Source organism: Haliaeetus albicilla, chromosome 17, assembly GCF_947461875.1.
Source record: "Haliaeetus albicilla chromosome 17, bHalAlb1.1, whole genome shotgun sequence".
Taxonomy (NCBI): Eukaryota; Metazoa; Chordata; class Aves; order Accipitriformes; family Accipitridae; genus Haliaeetus; species Haliaeetus albicilla.
This window is the reverse complement of record NC_091499.1, coordinates 15,823,322-15,850,879: the sequence shown is the minus strand read 5'-3', so window position 1 is coordinate 15,850,879 and position 27,558 is coordinate 15,823,322. Positions and strand designations below refer to the sequence as shown.

The 27,558-nt window shown below is 38.3% G+C and overlaps 1 protein-coding gene across 2 annotated transcripts in view; it reads left to right on the top strand.

Annotated features, from left to right (window-relative positions):
* The window catches only part of MMS22L (MMS22 like, DNA repair protein), a 99,181-nt gene that overhangs the window by 28,533 nt on the left and 43,090 nt on the right, over window positions 1–27,558 (top strand). For both annotated transcript variants that reach the window (XM_069804910.1, XM_069804909.1), the window contains 3 exons: window positions 4,466–4,585; window positions 5,011–5,234; window positions 7,752–8,261. In XM_069804910.1, coding sequence (XP_069661011.1) covers window positions 4,466–4,585; window positions 5,011–5,234; window positions 7,752–8,261 — 854 coding nt within the window. The remainder of the gene's footprint in view (window positions 1–4,465; window positions 4,586–5,010; window positions 5,235–7,751; window positions 8,262–27,558) is intronic.

Genomic DNA, 27,558 nt, shown 5'->3' with positions numbered 1-27,558 from the left:
CCTTCCTACCAGTAACTGTTAATTTCTCTTCGTGTGAACTTCAATTTCTGTGTTGTGAAAAGATGATTTAATAGGCACTGTTGCAGACGTGGATTTTGAGGGTAGGGGAGTGCCATGAAAGTAGAGAAAAGAATGGTCACCTTTGATGATGAATCAGCAGAAACTGGAGTTAGCTTTAACATCCTTAGGACAGCTAAGTATTGGGATGCAAAAATGACTAACCAGTGTTAAACCTGCAGCATTTGGGTAGTTTCAGTAAAACTGTTGAGTATAGTGATTCCCAGCAGAGAGAGGGCAGCCCTCATGCAGGCAGTGGAGCGCCTGAGCCACCTTCATCCAGGATATACCTGATTTTGGGGATGGTAAAGACTTCCTGAGGAGATGTCCTATGTCCAGGTGAAGGTGGCAGAGGGGTGCTGCAGTGCCCTGTCTCCAGGTAGGAACTCCTTCTTTATAATGTTATAGTCAGCCTGCTTTTGACCAAGGAAAAGATGTGAAGGTGGTATTCAGGTTAGGGGACCAATGGAGATGGGAAGCATAAATACTCTATTTGTGAGCTGTAAATAAACATAGGAGCAATAGTGGATACCTGTGCAAGTGTAGAGTGCTGCTTCCTTGGATATATCCTTTCAGTTTCAAACAGTTGACAGACTGGTGAGTTTCTCAGCTGGAAACTGCTCCCTTTTTTTATAATTCTCGGTGGATAGAGTTGAAGACAATTGCTCGTGTGAAAGATCTCCCATCTGTATCACAAAAAAGGACGTTTATGGGGAAACTAGTTACATAAGTATTCCCTACTTCTGTTGTAATTTGGATGTCTGTTACTGGGCTAATGACAAAAGTAGAGCTGGTTTACAATTCTATTTGTACTACAAAATGAAAAAGGCTGTACTAGAAATATTAACATAGTTGTATTTTTATACTAGGCAACATCAAACTGACTAAATTTATGGATTGTCAGTATAAGATAAATTTGTATTTACAGAGTTTTATTGTAAGTGAGAATCAAAAGCTTTTTTATTCATAAGAACTAACAGCAGTCTGTCTTATTAGCCTTCTCTCATTTTAGAAAATAAATGCTTCATGTTGTTTCATTTCTGCCTCAATTTTGTCATACCTTCACTATATTTTTTGTTTAATTCTACTCTAAAAGAGATACAGAAGTATTTGTTGGAGTTCTAGAAAACCAATTTTGTTACTACAGTAGGAGGTCATAAGAGAAAAATGTTGTGTTTAGATACTACTATCATTTTGATAGTATCTGGTATTCTTCCCTTCTGTGATAAATTAAAAGCTGACTACCTCAAGAGTTCTGGTAGTATTTCCAGCAGTGCAAGAGAACATTTTAAGCAAAAGAGCAATGAGAGAGTCCATTAATCCCAGGGATATTTGAAGTCTGGAGAACTTTCATATTAAATTTGAGATAAAGCCTTCAGTACTATCCTGGTTTTGAAAACTGTTCTAAAACTATTGTTGGACAGATAAATAATCGTTGAAATTGAAGCTGCTCACAGTACCATATTTACTGTTGAATTAATTTAACTGAAGCAGTCATTGTTTGTTGAAGTAGATCCTAAACATAATCCTATGCACAAATTACAGCTTTAAGACTAAGCATTCTCTTTCTAAAGGGTGTGTGTTTTGGTTTGGTTTTTTTTTGTTTGGGTTTTTTTTTTTTTTACATCTTTCATAATGTTAAACCATGACGTGGGTAGATCTCTCTAGAGAAATAGGTATGTTCAGCTGCAGTTTTTTGTTTTATATCAAGACTCTTGCTTTTATTCATTAAAAAAAAAAGCAGCTGTTGAAAATGGCTGCAGTTCTGTCCCTTGTTTTTTTATAAAAGATTGTTATTTTGGGAAGACTACTGATTTAATAGTTACAGTTATGTCGTAAATAAAAACAATACTTGAGGGTCACCTTTCATTTGTAGGCATTTTTATTATATTTGAACTACTATTCTGTACATCTTTTAATGAGTCTCTCCTGAAGAGTTTCTTTTCTATTTTAGGGGTTTCGTATGTTGTTATACATAATGTTTTGAATATATAATTTTCTATGGCAACTGAAAATGCCTTTTCAGTTTTCAAGTCGTTTAGAAATATACCACTTTAGAAGCCATACGCCCTACCTTAATTGTTCATGAGAAGGCAGACATGATTAGAAGTTATTGTAGATGATTGGCGTAATTGTTTACAGTATTCTGATAAAGTGTAGCAAATAATGTTTTTGACATGAATGTATAGCGAGGTAGAGATAAGTTAGTGAGTTATAACTCCTTTGTGTAGCATTGAAAACAGGGGAAAAAAGCAGCTCTAAGACATAGTAAGCCATAAGAAGTAGCATTGTTGGTAAGAGCAGAAGTCTTGCTCTTTCAGTAACAGGTACTTAATGAAAGACTATTTTAAAACAACAACAACCACTAAACAACCAACCAACCCCCCCCAAACAAACACACCCCTCCCCCCCAACAAACCCCAATACAACCTAATGCTATCTTTTTCCATTATCTGGCATCAGTGATTTTTTTTTTAATTATTATTATTATTTTATTTAAGACCTTTCTGAGCAAGGTGAGCTTGGGACATAATTTAGGATATAGCACTGTAATTGGAACTGAAGGGGTCAACTTCCCAATATTTATCTGAGGCATGGTTTCCTTCATTCCCCTTCCTGGGTGTCCTGGTTTCAGCTGGGACAGAGTTATTTTTTTCTTTCTAGTAGCTGGTATAGTGTTGTGTTTTGGGTTCAATATGAGAAGAATGTTGATAACACACTGATGTTTTCAGTTGTTGCTAAGTAGTGTTTAGACTAAGTCAAGGATTTTTCAGCTTCTGATGCCCAGCCAGCACGAAGGCTGGAGGGGACACAGCCAGGACAGCTGACCCAAACTGGCCAAAAGGGTATTCCACACCATGTGATGTCATGCCCAGTATATAAACTGGGGGGGGTTGGCCTGGGTGTGGATTGCTACGCAGGAACTAACTGGGCATCGGTCGGTGGGTGGTGAGCAATTGCATTGTGCATCACTTGTTTTGTATATTCCAATCCTTTAATTTTCATTGTCATTTTATTATTATCATTATTAGTTTCTTCCTTTCTGTTCTATTCAACTGTTCTTATCTCAACCCACAAGTTTTACCCCCCCCCCCCCCCGATTCTCCCATCCCACTGGGTGCGGGGGGAAGTGAGTGAGCGGCTGCGTGGTGCTTAGTTACCAGCTGGGGTTAAACCACAGCACTGGGGCTATGATTTTGAGTCATAAAACTCATCCTGTATCTTTTTTTATTTTTCTTACCCCTTTTATTCCTCTTCAGCTTATTTTATGCAGTGAGAAATTCCAGGCCTGTGTAGTGTTTGGATGTATTTGAAAGCTAGAATTAGGTCAGGGGTTTCTCTTGTCAGAGAACAAGTTCGCTACTATCCCAGAGATATGTTAGACTTACATGTGTAAAAGTCTTCCCTTAAGACAGCTACACAGAAGGTGGTCCACTAAAGCACTTTTATAGTCAGCGGAGACAATAAAGCCCTTCCAGGGCTTATCATCCTATACTTATCATATTAAAGTAGATATCTAAAATAGGCTGGATTGAACACATGTTTTCAGTCTAAGCATGGAGCTCCTAATATCCTACCTCTGATGCAAGTCCAGTTTTGCTGACATCAAAAGCTGGATGAGATGAATCCCACTCTCAGTATCCCACTATTACAACCTGAATGCTTCACTGTGTTCAAAGTATTTGGCATTTCCTATTTTCTTTCCTATGAGACGCCTTGCTTTTGTCTGCAAAATTTGGAACTGATGAATACGAAAAATGTGGTGTGGTGTCGGAAGTTTTTTGTCTGGGTTTTTTTGCTGGTGGTTTTTTTTTCTTTTTTTTCTGGTGTTCAGGGACTTACTTGCCTTTGATTTAGAGCTGTCTGGGATGTTAGCAGTATAACCATGTTGCAGAGATTTGAGAAGGAACATGATTCAGAAAGAAAAGATCCTTCTGTTTGGAACAGAGAAACATGAGTTCTCAGATAGTTACACCTTCCCTCTGTATCAGTAGTGAATGAGCTTTCCTTTGGACTTACATGACAGAAGGGCTTAAATGTTCCGCTAACTCATGCATTCAGTATAGCTAATGCCCCAGTTACTGTTTTGTGAGGGTCGGTCTGTACCATGCAGTCATGTTTCCAGTTAGGCTCACCTATTGAGTGGGCTGTTAACTTAATGTGTCTACAGCTCTGTGGACGCCTGAAATGGTGCATGATGAACTATTATATTGGCTGGATTGCAGGTTGTAATTGTCAGCTTTTATCTTCTAGTTCATTGCTCATATTAGCAGATGCATTTACTCAACATTATAAAATTAAAAATAATTTTTGTATTAGGAAATTGTTCTTAATAGTCTGGTAGTACTGGGTTTATGTGTAGACAAGGTGATGCTCCCCTCCTCAAACTTCTTATTCCCTTTTCAAGACTGCTGTGTTAGAGGAACACTTACGAATGCATCTTCAGTGCTGTTTGACTTTGTGTAGTTTCTGGGACTTGAACCTATCTATTGTCACCATACTCTGGGATTATTACAGCAAGAACCTGGTAAGTAGATGACTAAATTAAAATGTAGAATTGCATGTGGATGGTCCTTGATTTTGAACAATTAATTCTGATTCTCTGGTAGCCAAGTGTGATTGCTATACTTTTGTAAAACTGACTAGTCAATGGCAGTATCCCTATATTTGCTATATTTATTTAGGAAATCATGTTTAAATACATGTTATGATCCCTTACATTATGTCATAATAGAATGAATTATAATATATTTTTACTCTTATTTTTCATCAGGCCTACTTATTTTAAGATCTTGCAAAAACACTTTGCACATAGTTACAATGCATTTTTATTTTTTGAGTTGTGGTAGGAACATATCCTTTTGTTTGTGTGAAGGATTGCATCTTATTGCCTTTGGAATATTAGCATTTACTGTTACTTATAATCTTTTCTGTTTTCATTTATTCTTTTAGAACAGTTGCTTTACTGTTCCTTGGCTTGGTCTGAAGGGTCTGGCAAATGTTAGTAAAACTTCTTTGTCAATGCTTGAGTTGGTAAAAAGTTGCTGTTGTGAACAGCAGATCCCCACCCTGTACGAGTCCAGCAACAGCTACTTCATTTTTGTCAGCATTTTGGCACGGATGATGAAGGAAGCAGAGAACAGTGGCGTGCATCCTTGGAAACAAATTAAAGGACGGTATGGCTGGTATTTAGTTTCCCTCATGTTGTAAGAGGTCTAGTCAGTCAGACTGCGTGGCCCTTCCAGCCACATTCCAAAGCAGGCGGGGGGGTTGGGGCGGGGGTACTGTGCTCATGAGAAAGTGAAGGGGATGTGGGATCCAGGGTGATTCATAATTTGAAGAAAGCAGTTGTTCCCTGAAGTTTGTTGCCAGCTGAGGCTGTGACAGGGTCCAAGAGCTGGGTCCAGGAATCACTTTGGCACCTAGCCTGTGGTGATTTTCTTAGTCCCACAGGCCAGGAATTCGGTACACTGGCAACCTGTGCAGTGGTACAACCCTACTGCCAGACAGGTAATGTAATTAAAGCACAGAAGTTCTGTCTGAGCTGCATGCAAGCCATGTGTGTTGTCCAAGAACATGCAGCCTGGCTCTTGCTAGGCCTGCAATTTCATTTATATTTCCATATTCTTTTTCATGGTTTCCAAAATTTCTCACAATATTGTTTTTGTGAGGGTTTTAATTTTTAATTTAATTTTGAAATTACTAATTAAGAGGTATGGTCAGTCATGATATAAAAAAACCATAAAATATATATGCTCTAAATCAAAAGCCTGATGTTTTATATATTGACTGAATCCTTAAAACTTCTATTATAGTAATGAGATTGTACTGATCATTAAAAGTGCTTACTTTAAATTTTTTTTTTCATTGGATATAGAATACTTAGAATTAGTTTTGCTTTGGGGTTTTTGTTTGATTTTTTTAAAAAAGGTTTTATTAAGTATTAATAAAAATAATTAAATTTTTATTAAGTATTGATAAAATCTTTTTGTATGCAAGTAACAAATATATTAAAAATGCACATGTGTATGCACACCTTACAAAATTATGTGGTATATTTCTCCCAAGAAAGAAGGGTTATCCTGGCTATCAGAAAGGGAAAACGTACCTAATGTCTATGTACCTTCACGAGTTGTTACAGTCAGTAAAGTTCAGGTTTAAAAATTACTACAACTACATAGAAACAAATATGTTGTTGGATGCTGAATCAATGTCTTGTGTTAGTTAGTAATTTGAATTAGCCTGCTCTTTTTTTACTGAAAACAAATTATACTTATATTTTTGTGCTATTATAGCTTGTTACTTTCCCTAATTTAAGAGGGGGGAATAATAATACGCAACACACACTGTGTCAGTCTGCTCAACCAGTATTCATATTTTTCTACCTTGAATAAATCAATTACACAAGTAGCAAAATTTAACAGCCTACAGCTATGATTTTGGGATGAACTCTGTTTTCAGCAGCTAACCAAGCATTAATTGATGCATGAAGAACTTAAATGCCTGTCAGTAGTAATTTACTACTAAACAACATTAATTGGATTTGCTGTAATTTTTGGTGGCTAGATTTGATAACCTCAGCACCACTTCCAACTATTTTTCCAGGTAACAGAATAGGAAAACAGCATTTATGGATGTTTAACTACTGTATGTGGAACTTACTTTAAATTAAAGGTGAAGGATATACCCAAGGTTTTAACTTTTTGATTTCTGTGTTTAAGCAAGCCATTTTCATTTCACTCCTTTGTCATAGGAATGGTGACATTTATTTAAAAGTCCAGATCTGAGCAAAGATCACAGAAAAAACACTTACGTGAAAGCTTTCTGCTTTTTGTCAACCACTTCAGAGTTGCAAAGTAGCAGTGCTTCTCACCATCAGCTACTGTCCTTAAAGGTTCTTAACATCCTCCTGCTGAAGAGAGGTTTCTCTCCCAAACACCTCAGTTTCCCTGTTTTCTCTCAAACTTGTTGTCCACAGTCCGTATAGTAGGTGTGCAATACAGGTCAGTACAGACTTTGGCGAAGCATGGTGGAGAAAAGTAGCTGTCCATCAGAAATCTTCCTCTCCCTTTTGCTGCAGTGATTGTTAGGTAGGTGAGCCTTTGATCACAGCAGCTGTGGCAGTATAACATAAGAACAGAAATCAGTAGCTAAAGGAAGGAGGGTCCCTGGTCTTTTTAATTTTCTTTGTGCCACGTGGAAATAAGGGATTTTCCAGGGAAGAAGTTGGGGTACAGGAATTGTTTGCTGTTGCGAAGAGATGCCACTTGACAACTTCCTTCCCTAGCAGCCCTCATGGGCTAAATTTAATGTGAAGGCATGGTATGGAAGACACCCATCACAGACAAAGTAGAGAGAATCTGCTCATAACACTGTGTTCAACTTTGTACTAGAGTTTGGATGAGGGAGAAGGGTTAGGCTGTACCTGGCGTTGAAAACTCTTAACATGTACCTTGTATTAGGAGCCAAAAATGAAGTAGCATGTTTGTTCCAGTAGCCGAAAGAGTAGAAGAGGGGAGGGAAAAGAGGTTATTTAGGATTTAAGGGTTATTGGAAGAGGATAACTGTAAACTAAAATAATGAAAATACAATTTTAGTCTATCAAGCAGATAGAAAATTGTGTACTTTAAGAAACCTTCTCTTTCTTGTTTTTTTTGTTTTGTTTTTTTGTTGTTTTTTTTTTTTTAACGTAGAATTTATTCCAAGTTCCATCGGAGAAGAATGAAGGAGTTGACAGAAGTGGGGCTGCAGAACTTTTTTAACCTCTTCCTCATGCTGGCAGTTGTTGCGGAGACGGAAGATATAGTGAATCGAGTGTTGGATCTTTTGGATTTCCTGACTCCATCCTCCCTCACTGTGTCTCAGAGAGCTCTCATCTGGAGAGGTCATTTTGCTTTCCTTTTAATTTATGTTGAGAAGAACATGGACATTAGTGTCCTAGCTGAGAAACTCTCAAATGCTTTCCGTGAGAAGGCAAAGGAATTTTTAGTAACCAAAAATGACTACGCACAGAAACAAAATCTGTGGGCTCTACTTTCAACCTACATTGATGGTGTCCAAGAAGTTTTTGAGACCAGCTGCTACTTGAGTCTTTCTGAGGAAAAGTTGCTAAACGACGGCTTTACTATGCTGCTGCCTGCTTGTCGAGGAACTGAACTGAGTATGGTCCTAAATTTTCTTCAGGTTGTTCTAGCCAGACTTCGGTAAGTTATTTAGTTAAATTGTGGCTATAGACTGGCATGTTGGTTTTGTGTTTAGGGTTAAACTGTAGTTCATATTAATTTCTTACTGAAATAGAGTAAAAGGAAAGAGAAATGTCTGGAGGACTGTGAATGATACATTAAATTTAAAAATCCACCAATACCTCACTGCATTGAGAATCTTAGAAATGTTTCCTTACTATTTCAGGACATTAGGTTTGACATCCCTGATACTTTGTTATGAATTAGTGGCTCTGTAGAAAGTCATCCAGTTGCTACTGTTTCAGACAATACCATCTTTCTTTTGGCACAGGAAATTTCAAAATTATTATCTGTACTAAATTACTTAAGTTAGGCGGTTTTGGTGTTTGGTTTTGGGTTTGTTTTTTTTTTCTTCAGTGAATCTATTCTATTTTTCAGACTCTTCATTCTATTTTTTTCTCTTTCAGCAAGGTTGCAATCAAATACTACAGTTATGGAGATTTAAATACTTGTCTGGGGTTCAATACGAAAGAAGGAAATCATATTTTACCACTTTCAAGCAGTTTTGCTTTGATGTACTAGTTCAGTTTTCAACATCCACAGTGCCCTTCAATAAGCATATTTTTGTCTACTGATGCCTTTGAGAAGTAGTCCTCCAGTTTGAAGCCCAAACTGCCTTTTTTTTTTTTTATAAGATATTAAGAGGCAGCTATTGATCTGCCATTACTTCAAATGTGCAAGACTGAAATATGTGGAAAGAGCTGTGGAGGAGTGCATAATAGGAATAGTGAGGCCCATATGCAAGATCTCTCTTTAACTAGGTTCTTTGTTATTGTCTAGTAGTTTGACTGCAGCTGTCAATAGCTTATACATCCAAAGACAACTGTTTTTCAGGCAGTCTTTTGAAAAAAAGATGAAGCACGAAACTAAGTTTAGTTGATTTATTATTTATTATTTCAGTTCAACTGAATGTATTTACTGGAATAAATTGGAGACTTCAAAAATACTTTGACATTTTCTCCATTAGCTAATACACAGCATTTGTTGTGTTGTTTTTAAAGATGAAATACGGAGAAATTTGAGATTGGTGAAAAAGTTCCCTATTTCATAACTCGGCTTTATTTTGAAGCTTTCCAGAACTGGGGGTTATGTGATCCTCTTGAAACACAGAGAGGCGGGCATAGAAGTTCATTACAGACTTCTCAGGTCATCACAGACAAAGTACAGGACAGTATTGGTACCTTTTCTTACAAAAAGGTCAGCTGAAATACTTGAATTACCAACACGCTCAAATATTAATTGGTGTGTGAGAGATTATTAGAGCCTTGTTTTTAACAGTTCTTCATTTCATCTTCTGTATTTATACATTTGGTTACTGTTACCTGCCTATTTATCCATCTATGGAGAACCTTAATTCCTTAACGCTTATAAAACACTTTGATCTGCAGGCTGTATGGAACAGGAAAATGTTACTGGTTCTCTCTCCCACTTTGACAGACTCACTGAAAATAGTCCTCTGTTGCCATACAAGTAAAACAACACTAAAACCACTTACTCGGTTCAGAAGATTTGGATGACTTTGTGCCAGCCAGATGTTAAACTATTATTGGCTTAACCAGACTGATTAGGCCTGGTCTGCCCTGCAAACTTGGAAAGGGATGAAATGGTTCAATGCTATCCTCTCTCCTGTTTTTAAAATCCAGGCAGACATAAGATAGTAGGCCATTCATAAATGTAATTTTTCTGTACATTGCACTCTAATAATTTTATAACTGTATGACAGGGAATTTACAGGTAGGAAGGAAGTGAGATCACTGATTAAAAGAGAGAAGCGGCTCCCTTTAGGCTGTTAGGAAATAATAACTTCATGTGCCACTTTCTGCAAACCCCAGATGATGGCTCACAGGAGCATTCTTTATTGCTGATTAAGTAGCATTATGAAAATACTGACTTGGTTACGTTAACTAAATGCCTCAGTATTTAAAGCTTAAAATGTCAAATAGTTTTAGCAGTCCCCTTTAACATATCTTGTTGGATTGCTAGAATTGCATTCCAGGTTTCCCAGTTGCTTTTATTTGAGGATACTGTAAAAATGGCAATCTTTCATTTGCAGAGTGAGGTGTAGCCAAAAGCTGCTCTTTAATTATAGCTATTCATGCTGCTATGTTTAAGGGTCCGTCAGCATTTCCACTACAAACCTTTATTTTCAAGGGTTTGGAACATAGCAGTGAAAACTTGCTCTGGGCTAAAAGTTGGCATACAAGGTTTTGAAAGTGCGCTTGTTTTCTTCCTTTCTTTTTTCTTAAAAGGCATCTGAAAAGAGACCCCCACCTTCACCATTTTTACACTACTGTGTTTTAAAATAACCCTTTCCAGGTTTTTCTTGTATTTTTCTTGTCTGCTAGAAAAGTACTGGTAGCTTTTGATTGTTGTATTTACCTATGCTTAGGCTGTTTTTAAGTAAGCTTTTTTTTTTAAACCAAGTTGGGTTTTTTTCTAAATTGTTATCATTATGATTACTTTAGTGTCCGTATATTTAAATAGAACTGTGACTTGGCAGGAGAACTCATTTTTATTAGTTTTTGATAATGTGGTGAGTGGATAATTGGAAACAAGATGCTACTTGCTGGCACTTCCAAGTATTTGATCTTCATAGTGAGATTCAGTATGAAGTGTAAGATTGTATTTTAATACAGTCCCCTTTTTAAAAACATATGTAAAATAAACAGTAAACAATGAAGAAACTCCCCAAAATAAAAATACAAAGCGATTCCTTCCTATGTTTACTTTGAGCATTCAGCTTCTAGCTCAGACATAAGTTCTTCCTTTATTTTTTGTTTCTGTTTTTAAGTTTTAGAATCATGAATTTTTGTTTTTCTTTAATGAAAGGTAAATGCGGGATGCTTGCCCATGTGTGTTTTCATTTGTTCCAAATCTCTAGTACTACTCATCGTCCGAGTGCCTTGTGACACAAAAAGGAACTGTAGGTTAATAAAAATACAGGCATTTAATGGATTTGACAGAACTTGCTGTAAAAATGGACACAGACTCAGAAATCTGCTGAGTGCCTGGAAACAGTAGGTTCCGGCATTGCAATATGTTATTCTTAAAAGAAGTGCTTGAAACCTGTTAAAATGTCTCTTATTGTAATCAAGTATTGCCCTGACATGAGCTTTCTCTCATTATCATCATCCTGGCATTTGGGTTTTGTAGTGTATTACCACTGAGTTACAGGATTATAAAATGAAAGTACATGCCCAGGTGTAAAATCACTGCTGTACTCCTAGTTTCAGGGAGACTTGCTACTGAGTCCCATAGGAGAAATAAGAATTACCACAAACCTAATAACATAATAAATGGTAATTTTGTTTTGAAAACAATTCTTGTGTATTTATGCCCATTTGTACCATTGTGCCAGTGTTGAAGGACATGAAAAGTTATTGAAAATTTCAGTGTGTAAATTTCATAAGCTCTACAGGAATACTGATCAGGTAAACCTGTCTCTAATTAAAAGTTACATTAATAATTGAGCCATGGATAACAGCAGAACTGGATGTTTCTATCTGTTAGAGTGTGTCTAGCCTTGAGGTTGTGAGAGAAATCACGATAGGAATGGATTATCCAGTATATCTTTGCTATGGAAATGTATAGTCATTTGTAATTTTTTTTGCGTTACTTGCCATCAAAACAGCCTGTGGGAAGCTTTCTGAGACCAACAGAAGCCTCTCTCCCCCTCTCTGTTACCATGTAAGTCAGCAGATAAGCTCAGGAGGAGAATAGAAAGGTCCTTCCCCCTCCCTCCTTCTTTTCTTCCCCCTCAGGGGTTTTAGTGTTAGTCTTTGTAAAATGCATTTTCTGATGTTGAACTTCTGAAAACTGTATCCAGAAGAGTTTGGAAGAGCATGAGTCCTCTCTTACCCATCCCATCCTGTGAGTATATTGAGAGCTACCAGCTGTGATGTACTGATAAGCACAGAGGGCAACTCTGTGACTAAACCACTGAACTGAGAGTCAGAAGATCTTAGTTTGGCTCCAAGATCTCCCAGGCTTAATGAATGACCCTTAGAAAGACATTAGAAGTTGCTATGAACTTTGTTTACTTGTGTGGAAAAAGGAAGTAAGTCTTTCTTTTTTGACTTCACAACATAGATCTTATGCTTGGGGAGCAAGCATGCCTTGCTGTGTTAACTGGACCTATGGTTTAAAGTATTCTTAGGGTTTTTTAAAGTTCAGTTATTCCGTTAATAAAACTGAGGTTTGAATGAATGTAAAGAAAATCTAGTTTCTAAATGCTTTACGACATGGTAAGCAAGCACTGCTTTAGAATATAGCAGCATTTTGAGAGGTTTGCTGTGTCTAAATCCTTAAAAGTAATGTTACCATCTTTTGTGGGAATACTGGATGTGCTCTTAGCTACAATTGTTGCCTTAAGGTATGGCTCTGGTAATTAAAACTGAATTTCTTTTCTCTTCCTCCTACTTTGTGGGATTTGAGTTGGGGTTTTTTTCCAGGAATTTTTTTTTTGGTATAAACGTTTTACACCTTTGTCCCTTGTATTCTGATCTTCAAAGATGACTAGCTAAAACTGACGTGTTTTGATTGTGTGTCCTTTGCTCTGAGAATATTACTATACAAAGGAATGAAATGAGCTACAGTGTGCACTGGAGCTGTATACCTAATACTTTGGTTATAGAAAGTTTCTGTGTATGTCTAGTATTGGTTCAGGTTTGCAAGAATATTCACTTCCACTTCTCACCGTCCATTTTCTTGAATCAGTAGGTGGCCATGAGAAAGCTGAATAATCGCTTAAAATCAATTTCATATTGGTGTTTAAGATGTAATAGAGAGCATCTCCCTTAGAAGGAGCGCAACAAAGCTGGTGATGGGGCTGGAAGGCATGTCCTGTGAGGAGCGGCTGAGGATTCTCGGCTTGTCTAGTTTGGAGAAAAGGAGGCTGAGGGGTGACCTCGTTGCTCTCTACACCTTCCTGAGGAGGGGATGTGGAGAGGGAGGTGCTGAGCTCTTCTCCCTGGTATCCAGTGATAGGATGCATGGGAATGGTTCAAAGCTGCACCAGGGGAGGTTTAGACTGGACATTAGGAAGCATTTCTTTACCAAGAGGGTGGTCAAACACTGGAACAGGCTTCCTAAAGAGGTAGTCAATGCCACAAGCCTGTCTGTTTAAGAGGCATTTGGACAACGCTCTTAATAATTTGCTTTAGCTTTTGGTCAGCCCTGAACTGGCTTAGGCAGTTGGACTAGATGATCACTGTAGGTCCCTTCCAACTGAAAAATTCTATTTTAGAATCACTTTAAGAACAAACTGAAACAACAAAAGCTGTCAAAGGACGTTCTGATTGTTGATGCCCAAACAAAGCCAGTCTAGGTAGGCATGTGAAGCTAAAGAAACTGGAGTCTAGTACTCGGACATCAATCATGAAGATACACAGCTTTGTCCCCTGTGCTATGGATGGAAATACTTTTCTGTGTTTCATCCATTGTATCCATTTTATCTACTAAAAATTAACGCACATAAGCTTTCTGTGGCCTACCTGACAGCAGTACAAGACTTATTGTTGTGAAAGAGTAAATCCACCAAAAAAAGAGAGTAAAATCATACCCAGGTGTACTGAGAACCTGCTGCTTGGGACCCTGCAGTTGTTCAGAGAAATATGTGCTCCCTGAAGGACATAAAGCACAGATTTGTTTTCTGGTGGAAGTAGCTCACTTTTGAAACTATTTTCCCAAAATTAACTTTCCTCTCAGTTTTCCTTCTTTTATTCTTCACACGAGGTATGAGAATGGCTTTTCATACGGAGTATTTTTTTGTTGTGGATGTTAGACAAAGAAATACTTTTGCCAATAAAACCATTATATGCAAGTAGCCTTCTAATCTCTTAATTTTGATTTGTTTCTTCGTTACCTTACAAGATATATATTTCTTCTCTCTTTAGGATATCTCTTGTCAGATTTAAGGCTTATTTAAAATGAACAGAAAGCTGAAGCAATTTTCTTTATTCCATTTCAGTCTCCTAAGGCCTATTTCCCCCTGGTGAGCTCATAGCAACAGGGGGGTTTAAGGGAATTCAGCTTTCTGCAAATTAATGTCTCACATCATGAAAATTCAGGACTTTTTTTTTTTCCCTATATCTTGAAAAAGTAATACAGTGAGTGCGAGTATTATTTCTTGCCAGCGGGTGGAAGATGAATGATTTTGTCACAGTTTTACTGCTTGATGAGCAGTGTCCTGAGGGTCAGGCTTAAGTCTGTGTCACTATGCTGCTCATTACTCTTGAGCTAAATAAGGGCTGATTGGATCTAAATTGCCTAGCACACGGGCCGCAGATGAGCTCAGTGAGTAGGGGATGACCTGCTATTCAGGCTGGGAGTAACCCCGGTGTGCAAATGCTGCATTAGAACACCGTGGGAGAATGAGAGGCTACCGACCGCTGCCAGCAAAAGAAATCGAAATGTAAAAACTCTTTGATGCTGCAATGTTAGAATTTGAAATGTAGGAAGTGACAGGTTGATGGTACTTATCAGCTTTGGCTGGATTAGAGAACAGTGTCATCTTGCTTATATAATGACAGAAGAATGAAGCTAGCTCCCAAGTACTTTGCGGTGCAGAGCTGCTGCTGTCAGAGTCAATGCTGCCTCCTATTGACAGTCTGTGCAGAAGGATGGAGAAAGCGGATGGATAGACGTCTTGGGATGAGGTTCTCGGGCTCTCTAGTGTACCAGAGGGCACTCTGTGCCTCTGCCCATCTGTTCCCATAAGTTTCTGGTCTCCTCTTAGCAGAGAATTGCAAACCTGATTGACAAAATAGCAAGTGTACATTTTTGGGAAAAGAGCAAGCCACCGTTGTCTTCAGGAACGGTTAGACGAGTCATCTACATGCGCTGAACTATACATGTGTGTCTCTGCTTCACACAGATTATTTGCCTTTGTACTCTTTTCTCCATTGCTAGCCCCTGTGAAAGGGGGTCATCTCTGGAGAGGAGAATTAATTTGTGCCTGCATGTTTTAAAGAGGAGAAAAAAAAATCTGAATGAACTCAAAGGAGAGTTCTGTTATGCTAACTGAACACATGAATATACTTATCTTAATGGTGGAGAATGAAAAGCAAGCAAAACACCTGCCGGGTGCTGAACACAACACAGATTGTAGTGGTTTGTGCAGTTCCAAAAGATTCGGTTCAGTAGAACAAGCTTTTGGATTTTGTTCCCCCCACCTCCATCACTGGTGCTTTGGAAACTGAGTAATAGCTACAATGATGATAAAAAGCCACTTGCTTAATTTTTTCCAAATTTGTTTCAGATTCTGTTACTGACCGCTGTAACCTACCAGCCTCAGCTTCTCTTACTACTAACTTACGGGACTACCTCATCAGCAACAGCAATTTGGTGCTCTCGTGAAACCAGTGACTAAATGAAGAGAAGGGATGACTCTAAATACATTCTGTGTTTTCTGTTTACTGTTTTTCTGTTCTCTGGGCATATACTATTTGATTCTTCTTCCCCTGGGATGCTTTTGCTCATGATGAAATTTCTTCTGGGACATAAAGCAACTTCCAGTTTACTTGTTTATGGGTATTCATAACAAAAAAGGAAAAGAAAAGAAAACAGCAGCCTTACAAGTACAAACATTTCTGTGAAATGGTGTAAGTCTATGGGAATGAGAGAGAATATTTTCATAAAGAACGTAATTAGTATGAAGCTTCAGTGTTACTTGTATTATCTTGGTATTATCAGTGTTTAATGGTATCACTTCTGATCACTGAAAATGAGGAACTGTTTACCACAACTAGTTGTAGTAGATGAAAATGAGTTACAGGGTTTGTCTGAGTTTGTGTGTGGACAAAAATTACATGGTATTTCTCTGTGTTCAAATGGAAAGCAGAACCAGAATTTAAAATTACTTTGATATTTTGAAAAAAAAAGAGATCATCAGCAAGAGGAAACAGCGAAGGGCAAGTACTGAAATTAGGAAGAAGAAATACTAATGTAACATATGGAATGCTTGGCGTGACAGCCATACTGTGAAAGTATGGGGAAATAGTATGCACTGTGAGGTGGGAGAAACAAAGGGGATCTCCACACCTGGGGTTGGTTAAAGTGAGGTAGCTACCATAGCTGTTACCCCATCTGTCTGTCCTGCCCTTGCTTGTAGACTTTGCTGCCCACACAGCACAGGTGGCTGCAAGGTCCAGTATTGTCCCTGCACTAGCACAGTTTCTGCCTGGTGTAGGGAGGAAAACTAAAATTGTTTGTCAATGGTAGTTCAAATGGATTCCGTTGTATCTTAAAAAGGGAGTGGGGCGTGGGTGTGGTACTTATGTTTTCACCTCTATTTACATGGATATTTATTTACATGAATTTATAAGACCATAGTGGCTGTAAGAAAATTTGAAATTTGATCGAAATCTGTCTATTGGCTAACTTTTAACAGTGACTTTCTCTCACACACACAACGTGTACGATATTAGGAAGCAGGACTTAATGTGACTCTGCTTAAGAAAAAAAAATAAATTTAAATATCATTGTGGCATGTGTTAATAAAACTTGTGCAGGTGAGAGGAGCTGCGTATTCTGTCTTTAGTTGTAGTTCTGTATGCAGTTCTGGACATGTCAGTTCACAAAACATCTATGAATGAATAGAAAATTGGAGAGGGTCACAGAAGTGAATTAAGAGAGTAGGAAGTTTGTAGAAGTTTGAAGGAACCAATTTTAGCTGGGAAATGTTGAGGGAAGACGTGCTGAAAGTTAACCAGTATGTAAAAGGATGTTGCAAAGAAGAGAAGTTGTTGTTGTTCTCCATGCTGGTGAAGAAGGAATTGGCTTAATTTGGGGCAGAAGTTCAGTGTGGTTATTTAGAGTAGGCTGCAAATGTGAACACTCTGGCAGGCTGCAAGAGAGAGTTGTGGAATCAAATTTAATTTTTTTTTTTTACTTTTTAGACAATACATTAGACAAAACGTTTGCCAGCGGGTAGTATTTGTAAGCTTACCAGACTGCTGAGATGAACTCCCTAAATGACTCTCAAGATGGTACCCAGCCCTTCACTTATGTTTCTGTGATTTGATATTAAGGAGCGCTCAATGCAGCTGGTGATTGATTAGTAAGGATGCTTCCTAAACCATATTCTGTGCTTTTCATTACAAAACAAAAACTCAGTGAAATTGGAAGGTAAAGAAATTGTGCCTGAAACTGTAGTCTGCCATAAAATTTAACTTTGGAAATCTGTCATTCATTTTGATTTGTAGTATCTGCACTCTTTTTAATTTCCCCTTTCTATTTGGGGGGGAAAAAGTTGAACTTGTTTAGTGCTTCTATGTCCTACTAGTTCTCAGAATTTCTGGAGTGGGAGTGCGAGGGTGGCTTGTACTGTGTGCACAGCACAGCGGCTCTGCTGAAGAGGGTGCTGGGTTTTCGGTGGTTTTGTGTTCACGTTGAAATCTGTCTAGAAAACTACTTTGGAAATGCTTTTTTAGACATTTTCTGAAGAAAGCTAATTGATACAGGGCATGTACCGGTGTGTTGTCATGTTTTATTTGGCTTGGAGCAAGTCCAAGTGCCATTAATTGCCAATGCCTAAATGCTCCAGCTTTCTTTCCAGTGGTATTAAACCAGGGACGGTGTGAAATGAGCCTGAAATAGTAGGCCGCTCTATCCTCCCTAAAACCAAAATGGGAGGAGTAGAGCATACTCTGCAACGGTGCATCGTCTCCTGTTGTTGTGGGGGTCCCTTCCTGACATTGTTACTGGGAGGAGCAAGTAGAGAAAGGTAAAAGCAGTTTGTGGTTTACTTAGTTCTCTGCTAAGCTGAACATACTGTCTATTCTCTCTTCTTTTTCACAACCAGAAGGCCCTGTTTATCTCTAATGGGGTTAATTAAAGCCTTAGGGCAATGCTGAGACCCTGCCAATGGCTGGAAGGTACAGACATCATCAAGGCTACAGCCCCTGGCTGGAGGGAACAGAGAGGTAACCCTGGGCTTGTCGCAGGCTCTGATAATACAGCTGTGCTAATTCTTTCTGAAAACACGAGTGAACTTTTTTTTTGTCAAATAGTTCTGTTCATTTATTAATTTCTGGCTGTTATCAAAGAGGGGTATGAAGTCTCTGGTTTAATGTGTGTGCGCTTGCAAATCCGCGTTAAGGAACAGAAACCTTCTGGTTCGCTCTGTGGTGACGCAGGGACTCCACGGCAGCCATTACGCACGCAGCAGGAGCGCTCGCTGCAGCGGGGATGGTGTCATCTTTTATTGAGGGGCAGGAGAGGGCAGGAACGGCACGTACATATGTGCTTGCCAGGACAACGGGGTTTTCTTTACTGCTTTTTTGCAGTCTTGTTTCCCTTACAAAAAGTCAACCATGAGAATAAAAGCAAATCTTTTCATTGGCATTCTTTGTTTTCCTGGACGGGAATATAGTGGTTCGCTATTGGCGATGTGCTTTTGAAAATACTTCAGTAAGTGTTTCAGGTATCTGCCTAAAATATTTTAAAGCTGCTAAAGACTTGCTCCCAGGGAATTGGTCCAATTCACACCACACCTGTATATTCAGGGGTATTCTACAAGGGCTTGATTTGGGGAGATCTGCTGCGTGTGTATGTGTTCGGTGTGTTACGTTTACTGCGGAGTTTTGTATTAGGTGCAAGGATGACATCAGAAAGTAAAGCACTGTGATCATCTCTTAAATAATAATTAACTATAGCACAACCATGATTATCCAAATGTCGTAAGGAGAGTGAATATATTCAGGCAACCAAGGGATGTTACGATGTTAATTATTAGACATTGGGGAGATGTGACCCTATTTAGGGTAACAGGCAGCTATGGTTAATTGATGTTAGGATAATCAAACTTTTACTGTTTTATTATTCTGGGACCCTAGGCTTTGCAAGAAAATGTGTGCATGTGCTTAGAAAAAAGAAACCCCAAATGTATAAAAATGTAAGCCTAAAAGTGAATCTTGAGGTTATGCTTGTATTACCTTGCTGTACTGAATTACTGCTATGATTATAAGTGTTGAGAAATCATTTATATTGTCTGTAAATCATCCCCATTTTACATCACAGTGAAAATTCAATACATCTTGATTCTGAGTATTTTGTAAAGGTATCTATTTTCCTAAGACATCAAAAATGACTAGTTTTTTCCAAGTCAAACTCAAAAATTGAAGGTGTTTTTTCCTGCAGCCAAGAATTTTTTTGTTGTTTGCTTTCTCAAAAGAAAACCTTTGATATGTGTACAGTCTGAGCATTATGACAGAAAATACAGTTGATGCAGTCCCCCTTGAGCTTCATTGTCTTCTCCAAGTTTAGAACGTGAGGACATAAAACAGAATTTTATTTCATTAGAGTTCATTATGAAAGGGTTTCCACTGCACTGCTGTGATACTGAACCTCTGGAATTTCTAATAACTCAACCTGCTCTCTGGAAGATTTGAAGATTAAGTATAGCACTGCTACTGTCTCTTACTGAAAGTTTTTCTCTTGCTCTTTTCCTTCTCCCTGCCCCCGCCCCCACCCCGAAACAGAGTAATTTCTGAAAACTCTTCAGCAATTCTATCTCCGTGTAAATTAATACTGTAAATTGTGCTGCTAGTGAGGGTGGAGGGAGTAGTAAGAGTGGGTGGGGGGAGAGAAGAATTAAAATCATTCCAATAAATGGTTTAATTTATGCCTCAGCAGTTAAGCATGCTCCTGGTTAACAGAAATACCCTTCAGCTACACAGGATTTGGGAGGGTTGGAGGGCACTCATTTGCACATAAATAGCCATTAACTGATAAATTCCCAGAGGTCTCCTGTTGCATGCTAGTGGTTCTGACCTACTTAGCTAGCTTAAATTTGTTTTACAGAATTATTATAATTCCATCCTTGGTACTTAAACTTTGTGATTAATGCATGCCTCACAATACAATTAAAGTATAATTACACAGTTTTACAGTTTGCTATCATGGTGTTATTATTATTACAAAGAGCTGGATTTTGCAAATATTAGAAGAATTAGGGTTCTGATACCCATCACTTTGCTGTTATTAAGTGATTATGTTAAATGGGACCCCTTTATGTCTGAAGAATGAAGTGGAGAGAGGGGAATCATTAACTAACACATCAGATGGTTTCTAAGTGATTGAGGAAGAGATGTGTGGCGGGGTTTTTTACACATCTGTAGATGATAGGTGCAAATACCTTTTGTTCATCTTTGCCAGCTGCCTATGACATGCTCTAGCACATCTGTGCTTCAGTGCTTAAAAAAAGTTTCATACTAAACATCTCATCTCTGTAATCTGTTAAAAAATCATTTGCATGTGTTAAACATCTGATTTTATTATACTTCATTGAAGCTTTTTACTACAGGGACAGGGGTTTTTTTGTACTCTTATTGAAAACATTAATGGCCAGATACAGAAGTCCAATAGATCTGTGTAGTGTGGGTTAGGATGTGCATGCAAAGATGATACAGATCTTTCTCTTGTGCTCTGTAAACTCAGAGCAGTTCTCTGTGAGGGATCCTCTGTCTTTTCAGTTTGTGTGCATGAATGTACTGTATATTTATAACTTACTGTTATTTGCAGCCAGTATAAACACTAGTATTTTTACCTTAATTGTAAGGGTTACCTGGCCTCCCCTATTTTTCTGGCCAAACTTAGTTCTGTGGCTACTGTTCATTCTTCAAAGAGTGATGCAAGAATCACTAACGTTACTTGTACATGACCCAAAAATCCCTGCTGTACCGCATAGTTCTTCTTACATCCTTTTTTGCCAGTGCAACTACACCAGAAAACTTCAGATCTTTACATCAACAATTAATACAATTAGCAAATCAAAGGACTGAAAAATATTTTTTTAATAGTGTTTCCTTATTCTAATGTAAGTTACAAATCTAATTTTACTTTCTTTATCTGTGAATATGTGTTATATTGCAGACTTCACTTGTGGGAAATGGAGCAGTTGATGTGTTTTCTGGATTACACTTTCTGTTCTTCTAAAGCTCTTAAGGTTATACTATAATATTTTTTTATCTATAATTGCACAGTGAAAACTCCATATGGTGTACGGAAATCGAATGTTGCACCCTCAAGTCTTATTTGATCCAGTGTCTTGGATTTCATTTTTGCTTAGTTTAAAAAGACCTGTTGCTTTTGTGCTTTTCTGGTTTTTTTTAAGTTGTGCTATTTGTTTCTTTAACAATGAAAATATTTCTCCTTTTTAATTCCAGAGAACACAAAGAGTAAAAGGCAAATAGAAATCTTTTTCTTAGAATGACTCCTCTCACACCTGTAATTTTTGTCTGTATTCATGCTACTACAGTGATATAGTTTCTGCTTTCATTTGCTGTCATTGAGCTCAGAAAACATTGGTCATTATTACTGATGCATGAAAGCACGTGAGCAGGTAGCCAGTAATTATGCTTAGAAGAATTTACTGTATTTCAGGGCTTCCTACTTGAATATTCGTGAATTGGTTTTATTTCCAGTCTTTAAAAAAAATACTGCATTGAAGTGATTTAAATCATTTTCATGTGGCACAGCAAAAATGCAAAGGCCCATTACCAGAAAGAAATGGTCAGCAATAAGAGCTGTTTTGCAAAGTTGGCTTGCAACAACTACCATGCTATGTGGGGAAAACAGTTATCCTGTAATAATAAGACTAATGAATTCAGAAATCCATTGATTGAACTGGCTCTGGGTAGATTATGTGCAGGCTTGCTTCAAGGAGAGGAATTTATGAAATGTTTGCCACATCCAGCAAGCACTGCTGCTATAATACAGCTGCCTCCTCAGTGCTTTGCTTTGATCCTGTGGAATGAAAGGACAGGAGGATCAGCTCAGGTCTAAATGAGATTACAGCTGGTTCGGCAGCTTATCTGGTCTAATGCCAACTAGTGTGGCTTTGCACGTCCTAAGGGGTTTACAACAGAAACTGTTTATTGAGTATCATCGGTTTACTCAACACAAGCAGGCTAATCCTTCCCAGCCTCAGCATGTTGTAGGATTGTGCGTGAGCCAAACCAAAAGCTGGTGTAGCCAGGGCCTCCAGAGCCCTTTGTCTCGCTTCATATTGATTTTTTTACCTGTGTTAAAGACAGTAAAAAATAAAACCAATAACCAGCCCTATTGTGAGCAAAAGGTTAATCTGACCTAAAAATCTTACAAAAGCATCTTTTAACCCTAGAAGGGATGGTAGCCTTTCTCTGACTTTTCACTCAAGGGATTTTCTAGTTTAAGGTTTTGAAGAGCAAAATAGGAAAAACAGCTTAAACATTTAACTCTGTGTGCCTTGCAAGGTCTCTGAATTCTTTCAGCAGCCGCATAGAAAACTTTAAGCGGTTATTTCTGACGTGATTAACAATGTGCCATCTATCTGTGGTAGGTGATGCTGTGTAGCAAGGGCATGACATGCTGAATGTAGGCAGAGTAGTAGGAGCTGGTAGGTGTCCCAAGGCTCATGCTGGTTTTTCACTGTAGTGGTTTTTATGTAAAAACATCAGAAAATGCCTTTATCAGCAACTTTCTCAGAGAGAAAAAAAAAAAAAAAAAAAAGAAATTATGAACTAGGCAAGTGCATCTTAAGGAATTCTAAAAAGTGCCAAACAGGCCTATAGAAGCAGAATGTTTTAAAAAATTATGTCCTGCAAGTTTTTAAAAAACATCCCTTTCTGTTTTGATATGAAATACAATGGAATATTAGATATAATAATATTTTATTGAGCATGTTTCCTGTCAGAAGTAAGTCTTTTTTGGAAGACATTGCATGTGTGTCAGATTATTATAAATCAAATGTTTTTTATAGTATAAAGAATAGATTAAACTCTAGGAAGCCTTGCAGAGTAGTAGCAATACATTTGCACTGAAAAGAAACACAGTAAGTTATTGTATCTGCATTGTTGGAGTTATGTAGGAATTTATTAGATACCTGCATTTGTATACTGTGCATATTATTGGGAGTAATAGAATCTGTTCTGCTATGATGCAGGGAAGAGAATTTGGTGACATACTTATCTGTCTTCGACTGCATGTGGCAGACAAGCTAGGAACTGTTCTGAAGACTGTCGAATACTATCTAAAAGAAAGGACAGCAGTAACTTGAGGAATTATGAATGGCTATTTTCTGTTTATTTCACCTAATTGGAATGAATGTACATTTTAAGCTATATATAAGCAAAGGGGTTACCATGGATACCATGGAGGCATTATGAGTGTTGTGTGGGGAAACTGCTAAAATTATATTTAAGATAAATGCAAACTTTACTAATACTTAAGCCTAATGGACAAGATGTGTACAAGTTTAAAATGTAGTATTTATCCAATGACTTGTATTTTATCAAATCTGGTCTTAAAGCAATAGGTTGCTCTCATGTAGTATTACACTTTTAGCACATTTGGAGATAAAAGCTGTTGTTGGTGATTGCTTAAAGTCTTTGTTCAATCATCTGAACAGTGCAAATCAAAGCATTTTGTCAGACTGTGAGAAGTTTTGCTTGGATAATGCTTCCCACACACACAGGTCACCAACTAAATTATGTTTTACAGCATAGCTGGTGCTGAAAGTTAAATGGATGCCCAGTGGTAGAACTCGTAAAACATTTTCCTGTTAACACGACCAGGCAGAATTGACATTGTTGATGGTAGCTTTGATCTAATAAACTATCAGTTCTAACAGTGATTTTTACTGTGTTTCAGAAGGGATGATGATAAAAGTTTAGCAAGCCTACCGTTCTTCCTGGATGACAGAAAATTAGCTCTACTGTCTCTATTACCAAATGTTGGGAACAATTTTAGTAGGGGATGTTTTGTACCCAAAGTAATCTCCTTCACTAAAAAAGATGTATTACACAAACAGCATCCTTTAACACAACAGATACTCCATAAAGAACAGAATTGATTTTTCAGGAAGGAAATAAAATACTTTGTTTTGGAATTTGGAAACAAGTTAGTTCATTATCTTGAGTACAAGTTTGCCTGCCTTCCAAAATTTGTTTTTCTCTCTTGGAGAGAAAGATTTTCCTAAACCACTTACAGTATATGACTCCCAGCAGGTTGCTAGAGAGTATCCATATGCATATAGTTTTTGATTTTCTGCAAAGGCAGCTAGAGGAGCTGGAGCAAGAGAGTTGCATTTTAAAAAAGAAAAACTTTATTTGAACTATAGTTCCTGTCTGTTACAGTCTTGTTTTAAATTAAGAGAAACGCAGACAACTTGAAATATTTTCTTAGGCTTCCTACCTGAAAAATAAGAATGGCATGATAATAATAAAGTGTTACACATGTAATGGTAAGACAGGTGTGTTACTGGAAATTATATTCAGAATGTTTGAAGAGATAACTGTGGGTAGTAGTGCTTCTAGTTTGTTTGTTTTCAGTATTGGGAATTTATATTCTGATACTGTTCCTTTACCTCCCCTCAGGACTTTGTGTAGTTATCCTCAGAGTCCCTTTCACATCTCCTGATCAGATCAGGAAATTTCAACTGAGATGACACCAACTCAACATTTGAATTTCTGCAGCCACAACAGCTATTTTACCGGTTTCTCTCTGTCTTCTTCATACTTGGGTCTGGGTGAGAACATGCTCAATGAGAGAAACTGCATTTCTAAAGCTGTGCTAGTGTTGTGGTTTAACCCCAGCCAGCAACTAAGCACCACGCAGCCGCTCGCTCACTCCACCCCCCACCCAGTGGGATGGGGGAGAAAATTGGGAAAAGAAGTAAAACTCGTGGGTTGAGATAAGAACGGTTTAATAGAACTGAAAAGAAGAAACTAATAATGATAATGATAACACTAATAAAATGACAACAGCAATAATGAAAAGATTGGAATGTACAAATGATGCGCAGGGCAATTGCTCACCACCCGCCGATTGACACCCAGCTAGTCCCCCAGCAGTGATCCCCTGCCCCCACTCCCCCCAGTTTATATAGTGGGCATGACGCCACATGGTCTGGAATACCCCTTTGGCCAGTTTGGGTCAGGTGCCCTGGCTGTGTCCTGTGCCAACTCCTTGTGCCCCTCCAGCCTTCTTGCTGGCTGGGGATGAGAAGCTGAAAAATCCTTGACTCTAGTCTAAACACTACTGAGCAACAACTGAAAACATCCGTGTTATCAACATTCTTCTCGTACTGAACTCAAAACACAGCACTGTACCAGCTACCAGGAAGACAGCTAACTCTATCCCAGCTGAAACCAGGACAGCTAGGTAAAGGAAAACATTTGAGAGATGTGGTGAAGTTGATCTCAGTGAATTTGTTTCAAGTAATTTGCCAAACTTTGGTTTTTTTCATAGTGTGGCTAAGAAGAATTTTAATGATCTTTACCTGACCATAAATTGACCATCACATCTCTCAAATTGTAAGCTTTTCCAAAGGGATCTGTGCGGTTTTGATCTGTTTGAATAAAACACCATAAGCTTAAACAGAGATCCACTTTAGTACAGTATGTGGGTGTCTGTTCCCCAGTGTGGGGCATCCATCAGCACTGGGAGTCCATCCCAGCGCTGGGAGTCTGTTAACTAGTGGGCTCTGAATTGTAAGAAATCGTCTGTTTAAGGTCAACCTGTTAAGCTTTTTTTTTTTTTTTAAAGTATCTTTACTGTGTGAAAAATTACTTTTTAAAAAAGTGTAAACAATAGCTTACAGAAGATATGAACCTATCCCATCATTATAATTCTCTGTCAACTGGTGTTATCCTGATCTCAGAGTCCCATGGAAGAGATAAGGTAGGATTTTGGAAATGACTGTACTTTAAAAATGGGCTTCAGTAACTGGCCTTTCAAAACCAGTTGGTTGGCATTCCAGTCACACTGCATATTTATCATTTCTCATGGAGTTTTTTTGCGAACAAAAGACAGTAAGGAATTGGTAAAAAAGGCTTAGCTTGTAAAAATTCAGAAAATTTGTTGTAGAGTCTGGGCTATTGTATAGCTATAGACAGCTACACTTCATTGCCCTCCTGGTGCTCTAGAAGAATGTGTTTCAAGTAAATTATGTTGTGTAAGTAAGCAGCATATTGGGTTCCCAGTACAAGAAAAACATTGAAATACTGATTTAAGTCCAGCAGAGGACCACCAACAGGATTAGGTGTCTGGAGCAAAGGTCCTGTGAGGGGAGACAGAGAAAACTGAGTTTGTTCATCCTTAGGAAAAGAAGGCTTGGATGGGAGGTGGCAGGGGGAAGGTATTTTATTGTTTTGTACAATAATCTAATGGGGGGGATATAGATAAGATGAAATCAGACCCTTCACAGAGGTGTATAGTAGTAGGAAGCAATGGACTGGAGATTGTGATGAATGAAGTTTTTATTGGATACGAGGATAAAATTTTCCCAGGGTAGTCAAACACTGGAACAAGTTTCTAAGTCAGGTTGTAAAATTTCCCTCCTTAGGGTTATTCAAGACTGGCATTGCTTTGAGCAGTTGGACTAGATGACCTCTAGAGGTCCCTTCCAGTTTAGATTTTCCTATGACTCTAGCTCTTAAAAAAAACCCACAAACCAAACCAACCCCCCACCACCCCCCCACCCCCCCAAAAACCCCAGTCAAACAGAAATCCTATTTAACATGCAGTTTCTAGAAGATTACAAATTTTAGAAGTTTTGCTCTAAGAGAAGAGTTCTCTGGAAGATACCCATTTGCAATCTGCAGTTTGTCTATGTATTAGTAACATGACTGAAATAAGAAGCACTCATTTTTTTCACTTCAGCATTTCTACTTTATTTCAGTTTCCCAGATAAACTGGCATTCTGATTCTCACTATAAATTATATTCATGTATGATTCATTTTACAATGGTGTGGAAGGTTTCCATATACCTTCATCAGGGATTTGAGCCAGCAATGTGCCCTTGCTGCAAAGCAGGCTGATGGTATCCTGTGCTGCACTAGGCAGACCATCGCCAGCAGGTGAAAGGGAGGTCATCCTTTCCCTCTGCTTATTACTGGTGAGGCCACACCAGGAGTACCGTGTCCAATTTTGGCCTGCCCAGTACAAGAAAGACATGGACATACTGGAGGGAGTCCAGTGAAGGGCTAGAATGATGAAGGGACTGGAGCATCTCTCCTGTGAGGAAAGGCTGAGAGAGCTGGGACTGTTCAGCCTGGAGAAGGGAAGGCTCAGGGGGATCTTCTCAATGTACAGAAATTCCTGAAGGGAGGGTGCAAAGAGGACGGAGCCAGGCTCTTTTCAGTGGTGCCCGGTGATGGGACCAGAGGCGATGAGCGCAAACTGAAACACAGGAAGGTCCTTCTGAACATCAGAAAACACTCTTTTCTCTGTGAGGGTGACCAAGCACTGGCACAGGTTGCCCAGAGAGGTTGTGGA